We start from the raw sequence: 27457 nt of genomic DNA, 5'->3' as shown, positions 1-27457 counted from the left end.
GTTGACTGTTTGAAACTGTGAATTTTTTCCATACTGTTTTTACTTTAGACAGTTCTTTTCATTATTTGGCTTTAAAAATGTCAATGAAACGTAATACAGTTGCGGTTGACAGGAATTTAAGATAAATGGAGACAATAACAATACTGCTTGATTTTCTTTTTTCAGGAGAGGTGGGGGAAGCATCTTAGTAACTCTGCAGTGGGGGATTAACAAGTGATGTGAGATGGAACTCTCTGACAGAATAGTTATATTACACTTGGGTTCTTAATGGGGAGAAAAAGTAGCTATTTCTTGCTCTTTTTATGTTCTCTTCGCTGAGTTGCATTTGGACAATGTTGTGTAACAGGAAATATCTAAGTAATTTATACCTATTAAATGTAAATTAACTTTTGCATTGTGGTTCAATAAAACAATCTTTGCAGTATGCGAGATTGATAATGGCCCCTTGTCTATTAAGCATCTGGACGTACTGGGGCTGATGTTATGATAAGTATTGTGGCCTGGAGTTTCCGTTCAATTGTGCTTTTTTTTTTTTTGAGCAGTTCCCCTGCTATTTTGTATTACCCAAGTGAAGGATTGCAGAATTTTAACCGCAAATCTAGTTTTCGCATTCTTTGTGTTAGTTTTAAAGGCGTCTCACTAGAAGCTGACCCTGCCCACAAATCTGGTCACACCCATAGTGAATTAATTTGAGTTGAGAGTTTGACTAATCACACTCATTTACGGGCCTTTGAGGAGAATACAAAACGTAAACTGTTACCATTGGGCCAGGAACTGTATAAATCACGTTTTGAATGAATTATTTCTTTAAATTTACTGAGGAATGGACTACTGTACCCCAACCTAATCAAAAAATCAGTTTATATATCCTTTTACAAACTAATTGGGTTCCTCACAAGTGTAGATTGACAGGGATTTAAAATGCATATTTTTCCTGAACCCTTGGCTGCCTGAATCAACTTTTACCAAGTTAACACTTGTAAATATGTCTACAAATAATTCAAAAAGCAAAATTCAAAAAAACATTTTAAAATGCTGCCCATTTGCACCCAGGATACACTTTGCATCCAGCAATTATATAAACGAGCAGAAACCTGGGCCCTTAAAATGGGTGCAATCTGGGCTTGAACTGCCAATGTGGTAATTCTACATCCTGGGGGTGAGTCTTTATAGTTGCCCCTACAAAGAATGTGTTTGATAAACTAATTGTAGCATCACTTTTTTGATATTTGCCCAGCCATTCATTTACTTTGAACTTCCGCAAGGCTTTTGACACCGGATTGAGCCCATTGGTATAAAAGGTTTCTCCAAACCTTACCATTAACATTGCTGCTTGCCACCCACTGCACCTCAGTGATGCAACTAGATGTTTCCCCTTACTCGATATTTGCGATTGGAAGCAAATCTCTGTATAATCAGAGGCCTTGGGTTTCAAGCTGGTGCAATCACTCCCGCTCAGAATGTCATAGTTTTATTAAAAGCCACAGAAGATTTATCTCACAGATGATGTTTAAAGGTGTGTTTTTTCTGTCCAGCAGGGCGATTATTTGTATTAAACCATAAACAATTTTAAGTTTTTAAGTATACAATCGGAAATCTGTGGGAAAAAAATAGCAAATGACCTCTGGCTACAGTTCTCCCATTTCTGTTTCTCCTTAAGGAAATTGTACTGAGAAACCTGTTGCCAGACATGCCTTTCAGAAGATCATGTGATCTCTGCATTGATAGAATGGAAGGTAACAGCAGCCAAGACCTTATATTTATAAGGTCAATAAGGCTGCAAGCAAGATCATTGTTATCGACTGGTATGCAGCCAACTACAATAGGTTAAATCTGTACTAACCAGGGGAGTGGAAAGACTTTATGGGAAGCTAACTGGGACTCTGGTTGGAAGTGCTGAGCTTCTGGTTCCCTAACATGAAGCAAGCCAGTATAACTAAAACTAAAAACCAAGTAAGTAATTTCTTACCGAAATAAGCAAAATATGGACCAGGAATTAAAAAATGCACATTTAGAATGGTGTCACAGTATGTCCACGTGATTTGTTAGTCACGCCAACCTGTCTTAAACTGTCATTCCATCAGTGTCTTACAAAATCTGGTGCTGGTAAAATTACCCATCAAATCCAGAAGTGTTCCTGCTCGCACTTGAAGGTTTTAAATGTTAAGAAATGCGTAGAAAGCTGCCATGTTTCCTAAGCACCACATTGCATTATATCACACACGATATTCAAACTAATATCCCATGTTCTAAATGTACAGAGCCAGTTGAGTATAAGAAAGAATGGGGCCGTTGTCATCACATTGCACTAAACTTCAGGATATGGGCACAATGGCGGTAACTATAAACAGGGTCCTGTATTCTGCAAATGGAGTTTTATTTTGAAATGCTATTATGTTGTGTTGTGTACATTCACCATCTCTTCAGGGTTGATGCATAGTTTATTTCAGAAGAGCAAATAGCTCATTGAGTTTAATTTGCAATTGTTGCTGCTGATGCTGATTTTATACTTGCCGGAATTATCCCTGTGGTGCATTTTAATTAACTTGTAAATTTGGAATATTTTGCTCAAGCTTTCTGCATATGGTATCTGCTTTGATGGAAGCAATGGCTGCTTTAGGGATAGGATCAATATTTCTCTCAGTGGCAAAAATTTAACTGTTTTCATTGGCGAAACTTGTTTTAAACAAATTGAAGTTCTGGATCTATTGCATTGTACTTTAAAGTATGGAAAAAATCTCACCAAACTATTCTTATGCAAATTCTACTGCATGTATTCACAAGATTCCATAAATCGCATGCGTTCTGTTTTCAAAACTGTTTTTTCTTTTATTTTCACACCCATCCTTGTTTTTATTTTTCCTTTTTCTTGGTTGGATTCCTCTGTGTGTTTAATGCAATCCCTGTCCAGTCCTGGAGTTTGAACTGCGGAAAGCCAAGGAGACCATTCAGTCCCTTCGTGCCAACCTGACACACGCTGCAGGTGGTGTACATTATACTTTCTTCTCTTTCTACTTTCATAATGCATAAGCAAGCCCGGAACATTTAACATCCGTGTAAATCTATTTTTGCTTTTTCAGCCTTTGCAGAAAGCGATGTTCCTTTACAGGAACGGAAAAATTATAAATCCAGCCCTGAAATTCAGGTAAGATTTCATGGGAGAGTATTTGACTACGCCCCCGTCAGATTAATTGTTTGCAACCGATGTGTTTTGCCTGTCCTATGATAAATCACTAAACCTCCTTGCTTCCATGCAGAGGTAAGTAGCGTTTCCCCATGATATATTTTTTTATGATGTGGAGATGCTGCCGTTGGACAGGGGTGGGCACAGTAAGAAGTCTTACAACACCAGGTTAAAGTCCAGCAGGTTAATTTGGAATCACTAGCTTTCAGAGCACAGCTCCTTCATGAGGTGAGTGATGAAACTCACCTGATGAAGGAGCTGTGCTCCGAAAGCTAGTGATTCGAAACAAACCTATTGGACTTTAACCTGGTGTTGTAAGACTTCTTACTGTATCTTTTTTATGTTATTCTTAACCTTCTGTCAGGCCAATTGGGTTAGTTTCACTTTCCCACGCTGGTTCCACCACAACAAAATGCAGTGATAACATAGCAACTTCCATAAGTTGACACATTTCAACATCCAACAACTTTTGCGCATGCAAGATCTAATACTATCTGTCACCTTCTTTTCTAACCCCTCTCCCCTCCCCTATGCCCCAAAGAAAAATAACTAGCAAGGGCGGGAAGTGCCCCATAACCTCTAACTGTAGACAAATAATTATCCAAAGCCACCCCATCTGACTCCCATTTACAAGTCTGAAACTGTACACATTCTCCTCCGTCATTTCCCTGTTGTGTTCTGTTACTTTTTCAAAGTCATGGCACGACAGTTCCACTCATACAGCTCTGAGTTTCACATGCTACTTTCTCTCCCTGATTCTGAGAGTGATTGTTGTTCCTCTGCCGCTCCAAAGCACGCTTGTTATCCAGGACTTTGGGTTTTACTCCGATCCTCAAATTCTTGTAAAAGAAACTGTCCATCCATGTTAAACTACTTGGAATGCATAACTTGGGATTGGGCGACATATAGATAATGATTTGATCATTGGAATTCACTTGTATCTCATGCAGTGCCTCTTCATGTGCATTATCTGAACATAAAAAAGGAAGGGATGCGATATGTTAGATTACTGGTGAAGCAGCAAGCCCGATCAGTCGTGTTAAGCTCAGCACTTCCTAATCTCCAGAATACTCATTCAGATTGCTAAATTGTAATGAAAATTATCGAAGCATCCTCTATTTTTTTTTAAAGATAATTTATTCCAAATGTACACAATGTCAACAAAATACACAGTCCAACAAAACATGGGTAACAGTTCGTACAATTCTTCCTCCTTTTTAATCACCCCCCCCCCGCCCCGGTCTAATAACAAACAGCTCAAATAAATAATAGCATCTTCTATGTAACTGATTTCATTGCTTTTAATTTCCTTTAACTTTTTGTTTTACATGAGCATAGAACATTTCAAAGTAATGATTCATTTTTGGAAGGCATTTATACCACGCATGAAAAATGTGACGGTGTTCAAAATTGAAAGGTTTAATAAAGTTAAATAAAGAGAAACTTGTTCCACCGGCAGAATGGTTGGTGACCAAACAAAGCAGTTTTGGCAAAAAGAACCAGAGAGGAGGTGAGGAGACTTACGATTGCACTGTCTGAAAGGCTGGCGGAAGTATATTCAAGAGTAACTTTCAATTCGTTTAGCTAATTGGACAGGATATATTTGCAGGGTTGTCGGGAAATGGCAGGGGATTGAGACAAATTGGGGATCGCTCTTTCAAAAAACCAACACGGACATAATAGGCCGAATGCCTGCCTTCCGTATTGTTGGATTGTGCTATATTGAGGCCCAAGTATATGGAAGTTATTAACACCGTAACCGTGTTTATAGTATTCTGCATCACTCCATGACAAATTGAACCCTAACTTTTGATATAACAGGACGGGAATATTCCAGCATGGTACCCTTGCTCAAATGACCGTAACTTTTTCATTTTCGTTTAGAAAATGTGGAGGAACAGAGTTACAGGACCACTAATTCGTTTTAACAATGAGAAAAAAAACATTTATTAAACTTGAAAGGTTTGATCATGCTGCAATACTCTCGTTACTTCACACCCCGGAACTGTTGCAGCCCGCCACCATTTCTGCTTACCTTTAATGCGACGGGAGAGTCTGCTTGGTCCTCACGATCTCTCTTCCTTTTTCATTCAATGTTATGTTTCTACTAAGGTCTTCAGCTGATGATTTCAGTTCTTGCTGCATTCTTTGAAGAAAAAAAAATCAAGAGGTTTGTCCTTTAACTCGACATGCTTGGTTTTCAAATGTCTTTGAAGTTTTTGGGGGTTTAATCTTTCATTTGCCAGTACTTCCCTGCATATAACACACATGGGCTTCGCACCCGGATTTGCATTGGCATAATTAATAAAGCATACCTCAGGAAATCATGGAGTCCCATGAGTTTTATTTGTGAAGATTGATAACTTATAATACACCAATACACCATTATAGTGGCACAATTGCAGAGGTTTCAAACATTCAGACAGATTTCACGTGCTGGTGCTTAAATTCCCAGAGGAGACCCACACGTCATTTCTTACCTGTGATTGCTGCTGGTGCCGCCTTCTTGGATCTCAGTTTGAAGAACTAGCAAATTGCTGCAATCCCTGTATGTGTAGCTATCCCACAATTCCTCCTCCCTGTGATGGTGTAGGTATTGAAGTACTTGTGGAAGCCAGTGAACTGGTACTGACTGCCAGCATCGTGACCCGCCATGCTCGCACCTCACACAAACATCACTCGGCTGCTCTCGTATCCTTCAGAGCACCCGAATTCCCAACAGTCTCACCGCCAGAAGTACCGCCCCCACCTCCTCCTATTGGTCAGTGGAACAATGGGGCGCCAGATGTGACATTCGGAAAGCTAATCGCCCATTGAACAACGTGGATGCCAATTGGATGGAGCAAGGCAAAATGCTGCGGCTTCTGGCAGTCGCGGCTGGCATTCTCAACCCTAAAGCCGGTCACGACCATTCGCCGGTTGTCCCACGATCGGGAGCACCGCGACCAATCGCTCTGCAACCCACCCTACACCCAGTCGCAACACCTGGCTTACCAATACACACCAATTTTAAAATTAATAGGGATTACAAAGTACATCTTAAGCTACAACAGTCTCAGAAACACACAGCCACTTTAACCACACAAATTGACTGTGGTCAAATACTCTCCACTCTGAACCCAAGTGAATGTCCATGGATTTCTTCTAAAAATCCACCCAGATGATCACACAGAAGTTTCCAAGCGTCTTCACTCCCAGGAAACAGGCTTTAAAATCTTCTTTCGCATCACTGCTTTCCATCAGCGGTTTGCATTCTAAAATCCAGTCCAGGTTTTCCAAATGACTTTTAAACAAAGCTTCCACTCGACAAAAAAAATAGGATTTTGAACTCCCCATTAGGGATTATTTGTCTTAATTGCAAACTGTTCATAATTGCTTTAATTCTCAATTCCCAGACTCTACTAAAATGGCATCAAACGTTTTTGATTTACCTCTGAAATCTGCTTTCCACTTTAACGCTGTTTACTGCAGCTGTCTCTCTCAACACTTTTTGTCTGCTTTTCCCTTTGAATTCTCCTCTGAACAATACCTTGGTCCCCTTAACTTCAGTCTTAAGACATTTTTTCTATCCCAACTCTCAAGTTATCTGGACTGTTTCGGGTTCCTTGGAAAGTTTGCCTCTTTGTGCTCCCTTGTCCTGTCCAGTTTCTCCCATCAAAGTTCAGAGATGTCCATTCCCTAGAGTTCTTCAACTGCAACATATCCAGTTAAACCTACATTCAAAAAACTTGCTAACTTAAAAGACCCTCCAGAAGCCGACATGCTTCTGTTTTTATTTGCACTTCATGCTGTAAACCTCTCTCAGCACAAACAAGCTCAGTTGGAACTTAACCAACCCCCACACATACAAACACCATTATCCAGCATGAATCTAACTAGGCTTTACCCTTCCAGGCACAGAAACATTAAATTAAACCCACTTAAAGATAAATCTTATTTCTAATGTTTACCAATACAAATATAAATCCCTTAAAACTACCTTTATTTTCCTAACACTTTGTAAAATCTTGTTTTTTGATTTGTTTGCCGTTTATTTCTAAACATTAGAAATAAGATTAAATAGAATTGATTAAGTATATTAAGTTTTTATCAAAATATTTTGTATTGTAGTTTAAAGAAGCATAGGTTATGGGTATCCGTTTACAAAATTGATCAAAAACATTATTAATTTCACTGCTTTTTAGAAACAAATTGAGCCTTGATTTTCGACCATGTTGAGTTGTGAATGTGATTTAAAATTGTCCTTGGTAGTTTGCATTGTTAATGTTTTGCTGGGTTTGTGTCTTTAATTTTGAAATATTCTTTCCCTTTGATGTGTTGAGGCCTGCTGGGTTTTGTGTGTTTCTCATTCATGATTACTTGTAAAGGATTTTGTTTTTGATGACTGAAGGAGTGTAAAGCTTATCTATTTGTGTCTGGTCTCAAAACTAATAATATCCGAATTGCTTCACTTTTAGGATCTCCTCTCCTGTGGGAAAGACTTGACATTTTCCGTTCTCCGCACATTCTTGGATGTGCTGCCTTATGAGCTCAAATACTCATTCTTTTCTCCTTATAGGAAGCCGTTAAGCCTCTTGAGAAAAGAGCACTAAATTTCCTAGTGAATGAATATTTATTGAAGATTAATTACAAACTCACCTCAATAACATTTTCAGATGAAAATGATGACCAGGTAATAATGCTTAAAATGTATGCTAATGAGTAGCCCAGCATAAATTAAGCATTTGCTAACTTTTTTTCTTTGATGTAGGGAGCAGCTGCATCGGCTGCAGTTATAGCCACTAAATGGCATGTCTTAATGACGTGCTTGGTGAAAGAGTTATCAATACATTTATAACTGGTTGATTTTTAAAAGTTACATTTGTCGATTGCGCACAATTTTCCCGTAGGGATTCAAAACTCAAGAGTAGCCAGCGATGTTAGGGAGGGCAGGAATTAATTGGGCCAGAGACCGCGTGGTTCAGCCTCCATGTTAAAGTCAGCTACAAAAATAAGAATAGAATATACACCTAATAATAATAACCTTGTATTGTCACAAGTATGAAGTTACTGTGAAAAGCCCCTAATTGCCACATTCCGGTGCCTGTTCGGGTAAGCTGGTACGGGAATTGGACCGGCGCTGCTGGCCATGTTCTGCATCACAAACCAGCTATCTAGCCTACTGAGCTAAACCAGCTATGTTACTTTGATATTATTTACAGATAAATGGTGACATTTACAGTAATTTTAGATGCAAAGACCGAAGAATTAGTTTGGGAGAGGGACTTTCTCTGCAACACAGGTTGAAGAGAAAAGATACAAAAATAACGTCCAATGATTTCACCACTGTTGAAAGAGTGTGTTGCCAGCACGGTGTAAGCACTTTCCATTGTAAATATGGACAAAGGAATTTGTAATGGTAAAAGTTGCCTTTTAAAATTGTCACCAAGTTGTAATGGGAAATAAGGATTTGCAGACCAGAACTGAGGAGATGTTGTCCTGCCATCTTTGCTGATCATGATTTTCAATAGCGTTGTAGTTACCAGGCTAGAGGCGTCAACAACCTGGTCCCTATTCACAGACTGCCTCATTGATGGATATGGTAGCATTGTTCTGTCTATGATGCGATTGAAAGAAGTGACCTTGGAGTGAGGGGTACTGACCATTCTCTTCACATTAAAAACTCCCATTTATCATCACCATGCTCAATGGAATAGATTAAAAACAGATCTAGCAGCTCAAATTCATAATCTCATAGCCCCAAATATGTCTCTCCTCTCCATCACCATCGAGCCAGGTTGTTGTCATCTTGGGTTCTCTACTCAAAAGGCAGGTCCAACCCACCCTACAGCCCGACATTCTCCATCACGGGTAGGGCAAGGAGGCAGGTCTTGAATCCACCCCAGCCAAAATGGGAATTATTGTGGCACCATTCTGATGCACGCTGACCATCCTGTCAACCGAACCAACCAGCCCCCGCCCCCCCCCCCAAAGCAGTTTGAGTTGTGGCAACGTTTTAGTTAAATTTAGAGTACCCAGCTCTTTTTTTTTGTTTCCCCAATTATGGGGCAATTTAGCGAGGCCAATCTACTTACCCTGCACATCTTTGGGTTGTGGGGGTGAGACCCATGCAGACCCGGGGAGAATGTGCAAACTCCCCACAGACAGTGACCCAGGCCTGGGGTTGAACCTGTCCTCGGCGCCGTGAGGCAGCAGTGCTAACCACTGTGCCGCCCAAGTTGTGGAACATTTACATGCATGTTGTAGCCTGGAGTTTTTGGGCAGTGGTGGCAGAGGCTCCAATGTATTTCCATCTCATGGCTGACTCGGGAATATTTCCCATTCTTACTGCCAGCCATTCGTGTATGTTGAAGGATTTGCAAATTGATACTAGTGTGTGTTTGGCCATGTTATGGATGCTCTTTTCTTGACCATCAAGCCCTGGATTGACATGAACCAGAGCATCTAGCTGAGAGGCAGGGAGGCTACCAAGAACTCCCAAGCCAGCTGACCAACCCTATTACATTGAGGAGTGTAGAAAAGATGCCAGGAGGAGCATCAGGCCTATCCGAGTTCTCAAACTAATGAAGCACTGCACAGGGCAAAATCTATATAATACACATAAGTAGCATGCTACACTATCGCATAAATCAGAGCAAAGCTAAGGAGTGCTGCCATATCCAGTGGTGAATGAGTGGACAATGAAACAACAACAGGAGGAGGAGGCACTACCAACATCCCACCTCAATGTTGACAGCCCATCATGTGAATGCAAAAGACAAAGCTGAATGTTCAAATTAATCTTCAGGCAGAAGTATCAAGTATATGGTTTGTCTCGGGCTCCTGAATTCCTCATCATTGCAGACCAATTTTAAGCCAATTCAATTTTTAAAAAATCATTCAAGGTATGTGGACTTCGCTGGCATTTATTACCCATCCCTAATTACCCCTGAGAAGGTGGTGGTGAATTGCCACCTGGACCTGCTATGGTTCACGTGGTCCACCTACCGTGCTGTTAGGGAGGGAGTTCCAGGATTTTGACCCAGTGACAGTGATGAAATGATGAGATATTTCCAAATCAGGATGGGGAGTGGCTTGGAGGGGAACCTCCAGGCGGTGGTGTTCCCATCATCCGCTGCCCTTGTCCTTCTGATGGTAGTCGTTATGGATTTGGAAGGTGCTGTCCAAGGAGCTTTAGTTAGTTCCTGCAATGCATCTTATAGACAGTACACACTGATGCTACTGTGCATGTGGTGAAGGGAGTGAATGTTTGTGGATGGGGTGCCAATCGAATAGGCTGCTTGGTGGTGTCAGGGTTCTTAAATGCTGTTGGAGTTGTGCTCATCCGGGCAAGTGGAGAGTATTCTAACACACACCTCACTTGTAGACTGCGGACAGACTTTGGGCGTCAGGAGGTGAGTTACTCACTGCAGGTTTCTTCGCCTCTGACCTGCTTTTGTAGCCACAGAATTTATATTGCTAGTCATATAACTAGATCAGTTTCTGATCAATGGTAAGTCCCAGGGTGATGGTAGTGGGACATTCAGCAATGTCATTGAATATCAAGAGGGCGATAGTTATATTTACTCTTGTTGGAGATGGTCATTGCCTGGTACTTGCGTGGCATGAATGTTACTTGCCACTTCTCAGGCCAAGCCTCGATATTGTCCAGGTCTTTCTGCATTTGGATATAGGATGCTTCAATATCTGAGGAATCGTGAATGGTGCTGAACATTGTGCAATTATTCGCAAACATCCCCACTTCTGACATTATTGTGGAAGGAATGTCATTGAAGCAGCTGGGCCGAGGACACAACCCTGAGGAATTCCTGTAGGGATGTCCTGGAGCAAAAATCTCTGACCTCCAACAACCAACATACTTTGTGCCAAGTAAGGTAAAGGTAAAGTCGCCATAGTTCCGATGACCTGGGCCACTTTCCCCTTTGAGTGGAAGAGCTGACTGGTGGTGATTTAACCTGAGGACCACCCTAAGCATGACTCAAACCATTGTAGAGTTTCCCCCCTGATTCCACTTGACTCCTGTTTAGCTAAAGCCCCTTGTTGCCACACTCTGTCAAATGTGACCTTGTTGTCAAGGGCAGTCACTCTCACCTCCCCCCTGGAGTTCAGCTCATTTGTCCATGTTTGAATCAAGGCTGTCATAAGGTAAGGAGCTGAATGACCCTAGCAGAACCCAAACTGAGCATCCTTGAGCAGGTTACTGCTCGGTAAGCGCCGCTTGATAGCACTGTTGATGACCCAATCATCACTTTACTGATGATTGAGAGTAAACTGATCGGGCAGTAATTAGCCAGGTTAGATATGTTTAGCTATTTGTCTATAGGACATAGCTTGGCAAATTTCCCATATTGCCAGTGTTGTAACTGCACTGGAACAGCTTGGCCAGTTCTGGAGTACAAGTCTTCAGTACTATTGCTAGAATGTTGACATGACTCATAGCCTTTGCAGTATCCAGTGCCTTCAGCCGTTTCTTGATATCACATGGGGCAAATTGAATTGGCTGAAGACTGACATCTACTATGCTGGGGACCTCGGTGAGATACCGGGGATTGGATCTCGACAATAAGAAAATCCACCACAACCTTCTCAAGGGCAAGTTGTGATGAGATATATGTGCTGACCTTGCCAGTGATGTTCATACCCCAAGGATAAATGTTAATAAAAACACTAAATGCTTTGCAGTCAATATTGCATTAAAATCTACAAAAATGTTTCGATTTCACTAACTCTTGCGTGGTAATTCTGAACTGGGATACATATTGCTAATAGCTGAGTGTGATGGTAAAGCAATTCTTCATCTTGTATTTTGGCTCTCAAGTTATTGCTTTGCAGCATAAATCTTGAATTTTCATAAAATTGTGTAGTTTTTCTGAAGGCTATTTTAATTGTATAGATTTAATCCTATACTAATTCATAAAATAGGTTCTTAAACTAATCTCATTTGGTTACTGGGCAGATTAGTCTCAGCCACTGTACTTAAAAAATTAGCTTGTTAATTTTTAATGGTGTCTGAAATCTAGCATCTGTATAAATGTCGCATATTACTGAAATAAGCTGCTTTGTTTTGTGAATTACATTGCAGTTTTGGCATTTTCTGCCACATCTACCTCACAGCATGAAGGCAGTTTTGTGTGTACAGACATGAGCCTACAATAAATGGAGACTCCGACCTTCTGTGACATTGCATTCCTGGGTTTAATAATTAACTGCATAGTTGTAGGTAAAGCTGTTGGATGATGTCAGTGCCTGCCGCCCCCCCCCCAATTAAGGGGCAATTTAACTTGGCCAATTCACCTGTCCTGCACATCTTTGGGTTGTGGGGGTGAGACACACGCAGACACGGGGAGAATGTGCAAACTCCACACGGACAGTGACCCGGGGCCGGGATCGAATCCGGATCCTCGGCGCCGTGAGACAGCAGTGCTAACCACTCTGCCACCGTGCTGCCCCTGATGTCTACCACGTTCACCTGACTCTCAAACCACTATGGAAAAGCTGATACATATGTATGTATACAGGATGAGTAATGCATGGAAGTATTAAAATGCTGAGCACACAATACAGCATACAAGATTGGACCAACCCTCATGTGGTTTAAATACTCTCGTTTAAGAACATATTTGTCGCACTGCTTGATCGAAACAGAAATTTGGGATTAAGTAATTTGAATCCTATACTCCCATGAAGTCTGGAATTTCTGTCAGAACTAAAAACATGAGACAATTTTCAGTGGCGTGATCCAAAGGCTTCTGAAATCATTTGGTCATTTGGTTGAGTTATTGCTGATCAAAAGCGCAATTGTGCAAATGTAGTTATAAAAATAATCACTTATTGTCACAAGTAGGCTTCAATGAAGTTACTGTGAAAAGCCCCTAGTCGCCACATTCCAGTGCCTGTTCGGGGAGGCCGGTACGGGACTTGAGCCCGTGCTGCTTTCCTTGTTCTGCATCACAAGCCAGCTATTTAGCCCACTGCTAAACCAGCCCCTGCGGATCCTGATGAGCAGATATTCCCATATTGTGTCTCTTGCCTACCTGCCAATGCTTTGTTCACGTAATTCAATTAGTACTTCGAACAAAGCCCCCGCAATCAACATTGTGTGGGCCAGCTGACCATTTATCTCCCGCTCTCCATGAAATTGGGTCAAGCAAAATGTCCATTTTTTTCTCTCGTTATTACAGAATCACAAGCTTCTTATTTTGTCACAAAGCACTTGTATTGCATTTGACATTTAATTTATAATTATGAAACGGTAACTTCCTTTGGAAAGTACTAAATAGAATTTTTTTTCAACCTAATTTTAGGATTTTGAGTTGTGGGATGATGTTGGATTGAACATTCCAAAGCCTCCAGACCTGCTGCAAATGTATCGGGAGTATGGCGTCCACGCAACCTCGTCGAAGGAAATGAAGGACGTAGCTGTTGGAGTGGAGCCAAACGAGTTGGGAGTTCTACCAAATGGTGGAGAATTAACGACTTTGCAACAACCGCAGTTAGAAGAGGTGAGAAGTTCAACTGAGCATTACAGTGTCGACATTCTGAAACCAGTACAGCTTTTAGGACTGCTTTCGATTGTGTGTACCAGCACAGTCCAAACTCAGCTACTTACACTGTTGACCTGGCTTAATGAGACTCAGAAATATATTTAAGGGGGCAGCAAGGTGGAGCAGTGGTTAGCACTGCTGCCTCACAGCACCGAGGTCCCTGGTTCGAACCCGGCTCTGGGTCACCGTGCGTGTGGAGTTTGAACAGTCTCACCGTGTTTGCGTGGGTTTCGCCCCACAACCCAAAGATGTGCAGGGTAGGTGGGTTAGCCACGCTAAAATTGCCCCTTAATTTAAAAAAGATATATATATACTTAAAATGGTGTATTTATTGGAAGTGATAAACTAAATGGATTGTTCATCTTTTTAGGGCAAAGTTTATAAAATATATTAATGTTCTCTTTGTATAATTATTTTGTATATATATAATAAACACCATCTTGCATTGTAAAAATGAGAACATTTTGCCCCAGGCCTGGTGTGAGGAATCATATGAAAAGGGAAGGTGCCGGTTCGAGCAGTGCTCTGTGTGGAGTTGTTTTCAACTGCGGTAGATGTTCAAATACAATTGGTGCTTTATATTCTACAGATTCCCTGTTCCCCAGTCAAAGCGCTGAATACGCAGCCCAAAACAGAAGAATATGTATTCAGAACAATGTGTATATTGTACAGGGAAGAATCACCCGATCTCGACATGAGGTGAAGCTTTATAAAGGAGCCCAGAAAGTGCTCCTCCCCCAGTGGGATAATATCCTATTTGAACATTTGGATTAAACCTGAATCAAAAAATGTGTAAGATTATGCTTAAGGCAGGCATACTAACACTACAAACTCTCTTTGCAAAGGTGGAAGCAAATTATTCCTTGTTATGTATTTTTTTTCCAGCAAGCAAAAATAGTGCAAGAGCTCCAAGATCAACTCATTGTGTTAAACAATGAGAAAACATCCCTTGCAACACACATCAGACAGCTTAAGAGGTATGTGATATTGTGAAGGGACGTGAAATCAGCATTTTGCTTATCATTGTCCAAATTAGCTGGGCGGCACATTAGCACAGTGGTTAGCACTGTTGCTTCACAGCACTAGGGTCCCAGGTTCAATTCCTGCTTGGGTCACCGTCTGTGTGGAGTCTGCACGTTCTCTCCGTGTCTGTGTGGGTTTCCTCCCACAAGTCCTGAAAGACATGGGGCGGGATTCTCCACTCCCACGCCGAAGTGACCGCGCCGTCGTGAACGCCGTCGAGGTTCACGACGGCGCGGAACGGCCCCGGTCCCGACCGATTCAGGTCCTGACAATGGGCCAAGATCGGGGCCACGTCATCTACCCGCGCCAGGCCTTGTCGCCCGTGTAAAAGCGGCGCCGCATAGATGACGCGGCCGGCGCCACATAACGGACGTCATCCGCGCATGCGCGGGTTGGCCGGCGCCAACCCGCGCATTCGTGGTTGCCGTCCTGTCCAAATCCACCCTGCAAGAAGATGGGGGACGGATCTTGCGGGGCCGCGGAAGGAAGGAGGTCCTCCTTCAGAGAGGACGGCCCGACGATCGGTGGGCACCGATCGCGGGCCACCCCACATTCCAGGTAAAGCCCGGTACAGGATCCCCCCTCGCCCCCCCCACAGGCCGCCCCCCCCCAACGTTCACGCACCGCCCACGACTGCAGCGACCAGGTGTGGACGGTGCTGGGGGGAACCCGCCGTTTTGGCCTGGCCGCTCGGCCCATCCGGGCCTCAGAATAGCGGGGGTGCCGGAGAATCGCCATTTTGGGTGTCTCCGGCGATTCTCCGGTCTGTGGCCCGCGAAACCCGACCGGGCCGTTCCCGCCGCTTGGGAGAATCGCGGGAGGGCGTTGGACCGGCGTCCCCGGAAATTTTGACGGCCCAGGCGATTCTCCCAACCGGCGTGGGAGTGGAGAATCGCGCCCAAGTTGTTAGGTGAATTGGACATTCTGAATTCTCCCTCTGTGTACCCAGACTGTGGCAACGAGGAGATTTTCACAGTAACTTCATTGCAGTGTTAATGTAAGCATACTTGTGACAATAATAAAGATTATTATAAAAAAATCTACCTCTGCTGTAAACTTATTAAAATCCAGTTTTTGTATTGGAATTTGGACGTGGAAAGACATTTTACTACTCATTATGTTGATTCTTTTTCAGTGTCTTCAGCCCGCAAATTATAATTGAGTATTTAATTCTAAAAGGTTTCTTCAATTTTAATTGATAAAATTACTCTGACTTTGTTTTGTGTTATTTATTTTAAACCTGTACACAATTTGAGTTTCCCCACTGTTTCCGCTGTAACTTTGTGTCCAAACTACATTTTTCCCACTCCCCTGCCTCCAACCATCACAGTTGGCAAAATGAATCAAGCTGCCGGTCAACCCAATGGTCTTCCTGTGTTTAGCTGAATTTAAATATCTGCTTGTGCCAGGAGTTTTTTGAATTCACTTTTATGGGATGTGGACTTTGCTGGCTAGGCCAGCATTTGTTGCCCATCCCTAATTACCCTCTAGAAGGTAGTGGTGAGTTGCTGTCTTGAACCGCTGCAGTCCATGTGGTGTAGGTACACCCACTGTGCAATTAAGGAGAGAGTTCCAGGATTTTGAGCCAGCAACAGTGCAGGAACTGCGATATATTTCCAAGTCAGGGTGGTGAGTGACTTGGAAGGGAACATCCAAGTGGTGGTGTTCCCATGTCTCTTCTGTCCTTGCCCTTCGAGATAGTATTGGTCATGAGTTTGGCAGGTGCTGTTGGAGGAGCCTTGGTGAGTTCCTGCAATGTATCTTGTAGACGGTACACACGGCTGCTACTGTGCATCGGTGGTGGAGGATGTGAATGTTTGTGGAAGGGGTGTCAATCAAGTGGACTGCTTTGTCCTGGATGATGTCCAGCTTCTTGAGTGTTGCTGGAGCTGGACTCAGCCAGGCAAGTGGAGAGTATTCCATCACACACCTGGCTTGTGCCTTGGAGGACTCCTTGATGCCATACTCAGTCACATGCTGCCTTGATGTCAAGGTGCAGTCAGTCTCATCTCTCCTTTGGAGTTCAGCTCTTTTGTCCATGTTTGAACCAAGGCTGTAATGAGGTCAGGAGCTAAATGACCTTGATGGTCCTAAAACTGAGTGTCAGTGAGCGGGTTAATGCTAAGTCAGTGCCACTTGATAGTACTGTTGATGACTCCTTCCATCACTTTGTTGATGATGGCGAGTAGACTGATAGGGCGGTAATTGGCCAGGTTGGATTTGTCCTGCTTTTTATGTATAGGACATACCTGGGCAGTTTTCCTTTCCACATTGCTGGGTAGATACCAGTGTTGCAGCTGTACTGGAACAGCTTGACTTGGGGCACTACAAGTTCTGAAACACATGTCTTCAGTACTATTGTCGGAATATTGTCAGGGCCCACAGCCGTTGCAGTATCCAATGCCTCGGCCGTTACTTGCTATCACGCGGGATGATCCGAATGGCTGAAGACTGACATCTGTGATGCTGGGGACCTCCGGAGGAGACCGAGATGGTTCATCCACTCAGTACTTCTGGCTGAAAATTATTGCAAATGGTTCAGCCTTGTCTTTTGCACGAATGTGCGGGGCTCCTCCATCATTGAGGATGGGAATATTTGTGGAGCCTCCTCCTCTAGTGAGTTGTTTAATTGTCCGTTTCCATTCCCAGCTGCTTGTGGAAGGACTGCAGACCTTAAATCTGATCCGTTTGTTGTGGGATCGCTTAAATCTATCTATCACTTTCTGCTTATGTTGTTTGGTGTGCAAGTAGTCCTGTGTTGTAGCTTCACCAGGTTGACACCTCATTTTTCAGTATGCCTGATGCTGCTCCTGGCATGTCCTCCTGCACTCTTCATTGAACCAGGGTTGATCACCTGGCTTTCTGGTAATGGTAGAGTGGGTGATAGCCAGGCCATGGGGTTGCAGATTGTGGCTGAGTAAAAGTCTGCTGCTAATGGCCCACTAATGTAATTAAGCATGTTTTCATTGTAAAATATTAATTGGAAATGCCAATTTTTATTTTTGTATATTATATGGTCTCAATTAGTGTTACAAGCTTGGCCAAAGTTAAATGCCTGTCTAAATATGAAGCCAGAACTGTGTATTTGAGATGTAATTTACTTTGTTTATATTCTAACAGTGAAATAGAAGCCCTCAAGCAACAGAACTTTTCTGCTGTAGCTGCTACCACTGATAGTGTGGGTCTTCCTCCGGCCATGATTGAACAAGTGCCTCTGAATAGACCAATGGACAGCGGAGAGTACCTGGACATCGGAAGCTTTGAAAGCACTAGCTGTAACGAAGAGAAGATCATCTCCACTTCTTGCCCAATAGACACTGACACAGATTCTACTGGTCTTGCTGTCTCTTCTGTTACAGCAACAACACTAACTCCACATTACAAGAAAGAAACCGAACCGGCAAGAGTTCGTTCTCGGACAACTCGTGAGCCAGTACAGTTCGATAAGCCAAACCGGTAAGTCACTATTGAAAGTGCTCTCGAGAAAAGCAAACAAGTGTTGAACTGTGCATTTATTATATTCCATGCATGTTGGATTACTTACAAGTATACTAAACCCTTGACTCCAAATTTGAAATAAATCAGGTTTGACTGGCCTGTTAATCTGCTCTCCAGGCTTAATCGCCAGACGCCTTCTGGATTATTATTCACTGCCACCAGGAAAGGGGGCCAACACAATACTTATTGAAACACACAGTAAAAACTTGATTTTTTTTTTGTGAAAGCTATTATCATCCATGCTGCACTTTGTATAAGCACACATTTATCTAGCGCATGTGTTTATCAAGGTTAGGACAGGTAATTGTAAGAAGGTTTGCTACCCAGGTGACATAATATAACAGAAAATGTGTAAATGCTGGATTCTGAATAGATCTGAACAATAAGAAATCACTTGGCCTGTAATCGTCATTGAATACTTACGTGGGTCAGTCGTAGGGCTGCACAATCCTGGTTGGTTCACTGCATAATTTATTTCTTAAGTGTTTTTTTGGGGACAGGAAGTGGGAATGGTGGTGGGCGTTGAGGACAGATAAGATTTGTATTCTACAATGAGGCCTCATTCGCAAATAATGCAAGTGTCAGTGGCAAATATAATTAAATTGCACACACCTTAATAGTCACAGTGGGGGCTGGGTAATACCAAGAGGCTTTCAGTGGAGGAAATAGAATGTCGCTTTGCTTTCCTTCTGGGTGGATGGGAAAAGAGGGAGTAGAATAATGACGTCTCCCCAAATTGGCTTTCATCACTGTAGCACACAGCAGCAGAAATTTTATACAGTCCACTTTTTAAGGCAATCCATTTTCGAGTCTAAACCATTGTTGTTAACTACATTTAACTTGAAATTTAGAGGCAAAATTGGCATCTTGGAGTAAACACATTTTCAAAATAAACAATTATTTCAAACAAAATTCCGCATTATGAGCAACCCTGATAGTATGAGTGTGGTATTTTTGAAGGATAGGCTTGCAGACTATCCAATAATGACCTCCATGAAGTTAGTTTCGGATACATTCCCCAGAGATAAGAACCAGCCTGTACAGTTAGTTTGAATCTTCGGGTAACATATGGCTTCAACTCCGGGTTTGCTCCGTGGTCTTGCCACAAAGTACCATGTCCGTAACTTCTGACAGGAGTGGATTATTTCTGGTATAGTTCGTAACATGCCCTGCGGTTCCAGGAATGCTTTTGATTACTTTGAAATAGAAAGTATTACCACTCCAACTATTCATTGATGACTCGTTAGGTAATGGTAATTTAGAGTCCATCAGCATTTCCACGGAGATTCCATTTGTAATATTTTGTCGTACATAATGTACTGGCAACAGCAAAGCCCACTCTGCATCCGGCTCTCTGCTAAAGGTAGAATATCAGTGTGTGGCCCCAGCATAGTTGTCAAAGGGTCGATGATCTGTTAGCAAAGTAAATTTCAGTCCATATAGGTATTGGTAAAAAACGTTTGTGGAACCTGAACCTCTCTGCAATGACCGAGGGTTTAAGTGAGAAATGGCCCTGCATTATTTCCTCTATTTCACCATAGGTTTTCGAGCCTGGTTTTTCTGGTTATACCATACTCCGCAGCAAACTGAAAGTCACACGCACACAGACAGACAGACGCACACAGACAGACAGACGTACATGTGCTCAGGAACGTCTGAACTACTACAATTTTGTTCATCTGGATAAAGTATTAAAATCTTAGTGTATGAGCTCCAGTGCTCGGTGCTGTCATCATGGTGCCTGAAATTCCGTCATTTTACTATGGGAAGGCTTGCAAAAGCACAAATGTGCCACAAGGATTTTAGCACTACCTCGCTTTTTTTCCCTTTTCCAACAAGTTAACCCTGAGCTCAGCCTGTTCCTTTCCAGGTTTTGCAAGGGGTATTACCCTAGCTCTCAATTATTTGTTACATTACTTGCTATTCACAGTAGATGGAGCACTATTCCAAATCCTTCCGGGCAGAGCACATAGCAAGCTTCTTTTGATGCTGTTTTCAACAAAATCTTTGTTTAAATTTCGGCTTATTCGATGGTTGAGGCTATTATTTGGCACCCCTCTGTTGCACCCCCCCCCCCCCCCCCCCCCCCCCCCCCCCGCGCTGGCTTCGGCTATGCTTTTCTTTTATTTTCCGGACAGAGTGGAGAAAAAAAGGGGGGAGTAGCCCGCCCTCCTCTCTCCTGGTTTCCCCACCTTCATTCCGCCTCCCTCCCCCCCTTGGTGGTTTAAAAAAACAAATCTTATTAGGTTACTCCTCATTGTTGGCCTCGAACAGGTTTTGGAACAGACGGACAAACTGCCCCCAAGTATCCAGGAAGCCTTCCTCTGACCCTCGGGTGGCATACTTAATCTTCTCCAGGTGGAGAAATTCCGAAATTTCCCAGTCTACAGCTTTGGGTGGTACTGCCGGTCGCCAGCCGAGCAGGATTCTCCGGCGCGCGATTAGGGAAGTGAAAGCGAGGGCGTTGGCCCCTTCCCCATGTGTAACTCTGGCTGTTCAGATACCCCGAAGATTGCCACTATTGGGCATGGCTTCACCCTCACCCCCACAACTTTAGACATTGCCTCGGAGAATGCTGCCCAGAACCCAGCAAGCTCGGGGCAAGACCAAAACATGTGGGTGTGGTTGGCCGGGCCCCTCTGGCACTGTTCACATTTATCATCCACCTCCGGGAAGAACCTGCTCATTCGGGTTCTGGTCAGGTGCGCTCTGTGCACCACTTTGAGCTGCATTCGGCTTAGCCTTGCGCGGGAGGAAGTGGAGTTCACCCTGTTCAGTGCTTCGCTCCAGAGTCCCCATCCTACCTCTGTCCCCAGTTTGTCCTCCCATTTTTGTCTGGTCTTGTCCAGTGGAGTCCAGGCTCTGTCCAGTAGCTGTCTGTATATTTTCCCACATAGCCCCCCTTTCTCATTGCTTGTGCCTATCGGATCCTCTAGTAGTGTGCTTTCTGGGGCCCCAAGGCACCCCACTGTCTCTTTGCGGAGGAAGTGTTTTATTTGGAGGTGTCTCATTTCCTGTCTTTTGCTGGCCTCCACTTCCTCGTCTAGTGTCGCCAGTCTGTGCCCTACGTAGAAGTCCCCAACCGTCAATGTGCCCCCGTCCCGCCTCCATCTTTTAAAGGTGGTATCCTGCATGGCTGGGGGGAATCTGTGATTGCCTCATATGGGAGCCACGGGAGACATTTTGGCTATCCCGAAGTGTTGTCTTAGCTGGGTCCACGTTCTCAGCATGGCTGCTACCACTGGGCTTATTGTGTATCTCGTTGAGGAGGATGGGAGCGCTGCTGTGGCCAGGGCCCGGAGGGCCGTTCCTTTACAGGATGCCTCCTCCATTTGTACCCAATCTGTCGGGTTCTTGTACCCATCCCCTCACTCTTTCTGCCGCTGCTGCCCAGTGGTAGTATTGTAGGTTCGGTAGAGCCAGGCCCCCTCTGACTTTCCCTTGGTTAGACTGTCTACGTTTTGGAAAAAGGCCTTGGGGATGAAGATTGGGATGAATCTAAACAGGAAGAGGAACCTTGGCAGTACGTTCATCTTGATTGTCTGCACTCTACCCGCCAGAGAGAGTGGGAGTGAGCCCCACCTTTGAAGGTCTCTTCTTACTTCCTCCACCAGGCTGGTCAGGTTCCACTTGTGGATCTGTGTCCAGTCTCTGGCTATCTGGATCCCCAGGTAGCGGAATCTGTTCTGGGCCGTTTTGAACGGGAGCCCCTCCAGCTCTCTCCCTCCCCCGTTTGGGTTCACTGGGAATGCCTCGCTTTTGCCCAGGTTACGTTTGTAGCCTGAGAAGGTTCCAAACTCTTTCAGTATTTGTAGTATTGCCTTCAGTCCCTCCTGTGGCTTCGAGACATAGAGGAGCAGGTCATCTGCATAGAGTGAGACTCTGTGCTCTCTGTCTCCTCACCGGATTCCCTTCCAGCTTATCGCGTCCCACAGGGCCATCGCCAGGGGTTCGATCGCTAGCTCGAACAAGAGTGGGGACAGGGGGCAGCCCTGTCTTGTTCCTCTCGGCAGCTGGAAGTATTCAGAGCTGGTGGTGTTAGTTTGGACGCTCGCTTTGGGAGCGTTGTACAGCCCAAACCGTTCCAGTACCTCGAGGAGGTATTTCCATTCGACTCTGTCGAAGGCCTTTACTGCGTCCAGGGAGACGATCAGCTCTGGTGTTCTCTCCCCGGAGGGAGTCATTATTACGTTCAGCAGCCGCCTGATGTTCGCTGTGAGCTGCCTACCCTTGGCAAAGCTTGTTTGGTCCTCTGCGACCACCTCTGGTACACAGCTCTCCAGCCTTTTGGCCAGGATCTTTGCGAGTATTTTCGCATCCACGTTCCGCAGTGAAATGGGTCTGTATGATCCACATTCCGTCAGGTCTTTATCTTTTTTGGGTATCAGTGAAATTGTGGCCTGCGCTAGCGTGGGGGGCAGGGTGCCCCTTGCCAGTGTGTCCGCGAACATGTCCCTTAAGTGGGGCCAGGACTGGTGAGAATTTGGGGTAGAAGTCCACCGGGAACCCGTTGGGTCCCGGTGCCTTCCCCGCCTGCATGGAGCTGATGCTCTCCATGATTTCTCCCAGGTCCATTGGTGCTTCCTGCTCCCACCACCTGTCTTCCCCCACAACTGGTAGTTCCAGTCCGTCCAGGAACTGTTTCATCCCCGCACCCCCGTTGGGGGGGCTCGGAGGTGTACGGTCCCCGGTAGAAGGTCTCAAATGCCCGATTGACCTCCTTTGGTTCTGTTCCTGTCTACCTCTGCTATCCTTTACCTGCGTAGACTTCCCTTGAGGCTGCCTGCTTTCTCAGCTGGTGAGCCAATAGGCGGACAGCCTTGACTCCATGTTCGTAGAAGGTCCCCCGTGCCTGCCTGAGTTGATACACTGCTTTCCTAGTGGATAGCAGGTTAAAGTCCATTTGCAACTTGATCTCTCCTCTAATCACGGCCTTCAGTGACTCCCAGAATGTGGAGGGTGAGACCTCCCCGTTTTGGTTGTTACTAACATAGTCGCCTATGGCCCGTGATGTTTTTTGACAGAAGGCCTTGTCGGTCAGGAGGTCGGTGTCCAGCTTCCACGAGGGGCGCTGGGCCCGGCCTGTCTCCAACCTCAGATCCATATAGTGTGGAGCGTGGTCAGAGATAACGATCGCGGAGTACTCCGTTCCCGTGATCACTGGAAGCACCGATTTCCCCACTGCAAAGAAGTCGATACGGGTGTATACCTAGTGTACTTTTGAGAAGTATGAAAATTCCTTCTCTCCCGGGTGCAGGAACCTGAATGGGTCCACCGCCCCCATCTGCTCCATAAATGCTCCTAGTTCCCTAGCCATGCCAGTCTTTTTCCCTGCTCTGGGGTTTGATCGGTCGGTCAGTGGGTCTTCCCCCCCCCCCCCCCCCCCCCCATGATCAGTCCGTGTGTGTCAAGGTCGGGGATTTCTGCCATGGTCTTCTTTGTGAATTCTGTATCGTCCCAGTTGGGGGCGTACACATTTACCAGTACGACCCATCCAGGACCCCGCTGACCATGACGTACCGTCTGCCTGGGTCCGTAACTGTCTTGGTTTCCGTAAACCTCGTCCTCTTGCTAATTAATATTGCGACTCCCCCTAGCTCTCGTCCCGTAGCATGAGTGGTATGTCTGTCCCACCCAGCCCTTTCTTACCAGCAGCCGGTGCTTCTCCCTCAGGTGCGTCTCTTGTACGTAGATTATGTCTGCTTTTAGGCTTCTTAGGTGGGTGAAGACTCTGGATCTTTTCACCGGGCCGTTGAGTCCCCTTACGTTCCAGGTAACAATCCTGGTGGGGGGGGGGTTTGACTCCCCCGGTCCTGTGGAATCACCCATACTTACCTGGTGGACGCGCCACTGCACTCCGGGGTTTCCCTTCATTAGGGGGCCGTCCCAAATGGCCACGGTCACCGCTCTCGCTATGAGGTCAGACCCCAGGGCTCCGGGGTTTCCTTTTGTCCATTGGGCACCCAACATGGGCAGCACGGTAGCATTGTGGATAGCACAATTGCTTTACAGCTCCAGGGTCCCAGATTCGATTCCGGCTTGGGTCACTGTCTGTGCGGAGTCTGCACATCCTCCGCGTGTGTGCGTGGGTTTCCTCCCGGGTGCTCCGGTTTCTTCCCACAGTCCAAAGATGTGCAGGTTAGGTGGATTGGCCATGATAAATTGCCCTTAGTGTCCAAAATTGCCCTTTGTGTTGGGTGGGGTTACTGGGTTATGGGGATAGGGTGGGGGTGTGGGCTTGGGTAGGGTGCTCTTTCCAAGAGCTGGTGCAGACTCGATGGGCTGAATGGCCTCCTTCTGCACTGTAAATTCTGTGATAATCTATCGCCGCCAGCTGTGTGTACGCCACGTGGCTGCGCCCCTGCACTCCAGGGTCTCCCTCCGCCCTGCAGTCCTCCCGAGTGGCTGTTTCTGGCGCCATCTTGGTTCCTCGCCCTGCTCCATGCCCGCCAAGGCCCGTGTTCGTGCTGCTTATCTACCTCACCCTTCTCTTTGTTTCTCTTCTGTTCTGCACTCTCCCTCCGACTCCTCTTTCTTCACCCCCCCATAGTCTCTGCCCCCCCCCCTGTGTTCTTCCCCCCCCCCCCTGTGTTCTTCCCCCCCCCCCCTCTGTGCCAGGCGCCCCCTCTCCTCTGAGAGACGTGCCACGGCCCTCCTTTCTTCCTGCCCTCCCTTGTTGGCCGTCCTCACTAGCACGGTGGCCCCCTCCCAGTACTTGCCCTGCTCTGGTCCTGTTTTACCTTCCTTTTGCTAGCCCTTGTCTCGCCCTCCTGTCCGCCTTTCTCACCCTCGTTCACCTTGCTCCGCTCCCCCCTATTGCATTGAGAGATGGAACAAGCCTGGGAACGAGTCAGCACAGCCCCGCGCAGTGCACCATACACGTGTGTACAGTTCGTGATCGTGTTGTCTCTGTTTGCGGTCTGCCCACTGCTCTTTGTTCCGATTCTTCCTTTCTTTTCCATCCCCGTCGCTTTCATGATGGCCGTTGTGGCTGTCCCTCCCCCAGTTTGTTCGCTCTAATGAACTCCTCCGCTGCCGCAGGAGGGGGGGTTAAAAAAACAGCTCCTTCCCCTCAAATGTTACCCAGAGTTTGGCGAGGAATATCATCCCAAATTTCACATTACCTTTGTAGAGTGCTGATTTGGCCCTGTTGAATTCAGCCCTTCTTTTGGCCAGGTCCGCCCCAATGTCCTGGTATACCCTTAGGATCTTCCCTTCCCACATGCTTGATTTCGCCTGCCGGGCCCACTTTAGGATTTTTTCCATGGGCGTCATTCTCCGACCCCCCCCCCCCCCCCGCCGGGTTGGAGAATCGCCGGGGGCTGCCGTGAATCCTGCCCCTGCCGGTTGCTGAAGTCTCCGGTACCGGATATTCGGCGGGGACGGGAATCGGGCCGCGCCGGTTGGCGGGCCCCCCCGCTGGATTCTCCGGCCCGAATGGGCCGAAGTCCCGCCGATAAATTGCCTGTCCCGCCGGCGTGGATTAAACCACCTTTTGAACGGCGGGACAAGAACAGGACGGTGGGCGGGCTCCGGGGTCCTGGGGGGTGCGCGGGGTGATCTGACCCCGGGGGGTGCCCCCATGGTGGCGTGGCCCGCGATCGGGGCCCTCCGATCCGCGGGCGGGCCTGTGCCGTGGGGGCACTCTTTCCCTTCCGCCTCCGCCACGGTCTCCACCATGGCGGAGGCGGAAGTGACTCCCTCCACTGCGCATGCGCGGGAAACTTTCAGCAGCCGCTGACGCTCCCGCGCATGCGCCGCCCCGACATGTCATTTCCGCGCCAGCTGGCGGGGCAACAAAGGCCGTTTCCGCCAGCTGGCGGGGCGGAAATTCCTCCGGCGTCGGCCTAGCCCCTCAATGTTGGGGCTTGGCCACCAAAGATGCGGAGCATTCCGCACCTTTGGGGCGGCGTGATGCCCGTCTGATTGGCGCCGTTTTGGGCGCCAGTCGGCGGACATCGCGTCGTTTCGGGAGAATTTTGTCCCTTGTCTTGGAACCTGTGCAGCTTCACGATAATCACTCTGGGCTGCTCCCTGGCTTTGGGCCTGGGTCGGAGCGACCTGTGCACCCTGTCGATTTCTGGGGGGTTTGGAAATTTCTCCCTTCCCACTCGCTTGCCCAGCATTTGGGTGATGTATCCTATTGGGTCTCTGCCCTCCATCCCCTCTGGCAGATCCACTATTTTAACATTCTGCCATATGGAACTATTTTCCTGGTCCTCCACGTTCCGTCTTAGGCTCCCGTGGGTCGTTAATAGCCTTTTCACCTCGGTTTCCTGAGTTACCATCCTGTCGCTCTGGTCCGAGGCAGCCCTCTCCAAATCCTGATTTGTTTTCTCCTGCGCCTCCACCTTCCTTTCCAGGCCATCGATGGTTCGCTGCATTTTGTCCGTTGTCTCCGCCAGCATCTCCTTCATTATTGTGTGGAGCTCTGTCCTGAGTGCCTCCCTCATGGCATTTATCTCCGTTTTTATCTCCTCCTTTATAGCGTTTATCTCCGTTTTCAGCACACTTCTCCATTCCTCCTCCTGTGTGTGTGTGGGCGGGGTGGTCGCCACGTCCTGTTCCTGCTCCGCTGCTCGGCTCGCAGCTTTTCCGCTTCCTGGTTCACCTGAACCTCCGCCTCGCCCCGTGGGGTCGTCTGCCTGTGTGGCCGCAGCTCCTGCTTTTTTCCTTCGCTGCTGCTCCTTCGTACATCTCGCCGTCCCCCCGATTTATTATTATTTGCAGGCATATTCCTTTCTCTTTTTTTCCCTGGGTTTTGGTGCGAAAAATGGATTCTTTTTTTCCCCCCAAAGAAAGAACCGCCAAGGGTTTTTTCTCCTTTTAAAAACAATTTTTTTTTAAAATAAAAAGCAGTTTTGTTTTTTTTTTTTTTAAAGAGTTTTTTTTGAAAAAAGTTTTTTTTTTAATTTTCAGCAAAGGTGGGGGGGGGGGGGAGTTGAATTTAAAAAAAAAAAAATTCTTATCCTCTCCGTGCTCCGACTTTCAGGCAGTTTCTTGGTCTGATCCTCCTCCAAGTGCAGCTGCTCCGCTGACCAGGACCAGTCTCTCCTCTTCTTTTTCTCTTCAGCTCCGTGGAACGTAGCTTTGGCGCCTGGGCAGGGCGAGAGAGGCAGGGCCAATTTCGCGGGGCTTTACTTCTTTTTAAAAACCCGCCGGGAAAACCCCCGAAAAGAGCCGCGATTTTGTGGATCTGCGGGAGCGT

At 46.0% G+C, this 27457-nt stretch overlaps 1 protein-coding gene across 1 annotated transcript in view; it reads left to right on the top strand.

Moving 5' to 3' along the window:
* relch (RAB11 binding and LisH domain, coiled-coil and HEAT repeat containing) overlaps nucleotides 1–27457 on the top strand; it is a 127605-nt gene that overhangs the window by 19219 nt on the left and 80929 nt on the right. Inside the window, 6 exon segments of the mRNA XM_072510122.1 lie at nucleotides 2912–2983; nucleotides 3081–3145; nucleotides 7743–7856; nucleotides 13489–13686; nucleotides 14614–14705; nucleotides 17872–18207. Of these exon segments, the coding sequence (XP_072366223.1) occupies nucleotides 2912–2983; nucleotides 3081–3145; nucleotides 7743–7856; nucleotides 13489–13686; nucleotides 14614–14705; nucleotides 17872–18207 (877 nt within the window).

This window comes from Scyliorhinus torazame, chromosome 6, assembly GCF_047496885.1.
Source record: "Scyliorhinus torazame isolate Kashiwa2021f chromosome 6, sScyTor2.1, whole genome shotgun sequence".
NCBI classification, from domain to species: Eukaryota; Metazoa; Chordata; class Chondrichthyes; order Carcharhiniformes; family Scyliorhinidae; genus Scyliorhinus; species Scyliorhinus torazame.
Note: the sequence above shows the minus strand (reverse complement) of the source record. Positions and strands in the feature narration are given on the sequence as shown.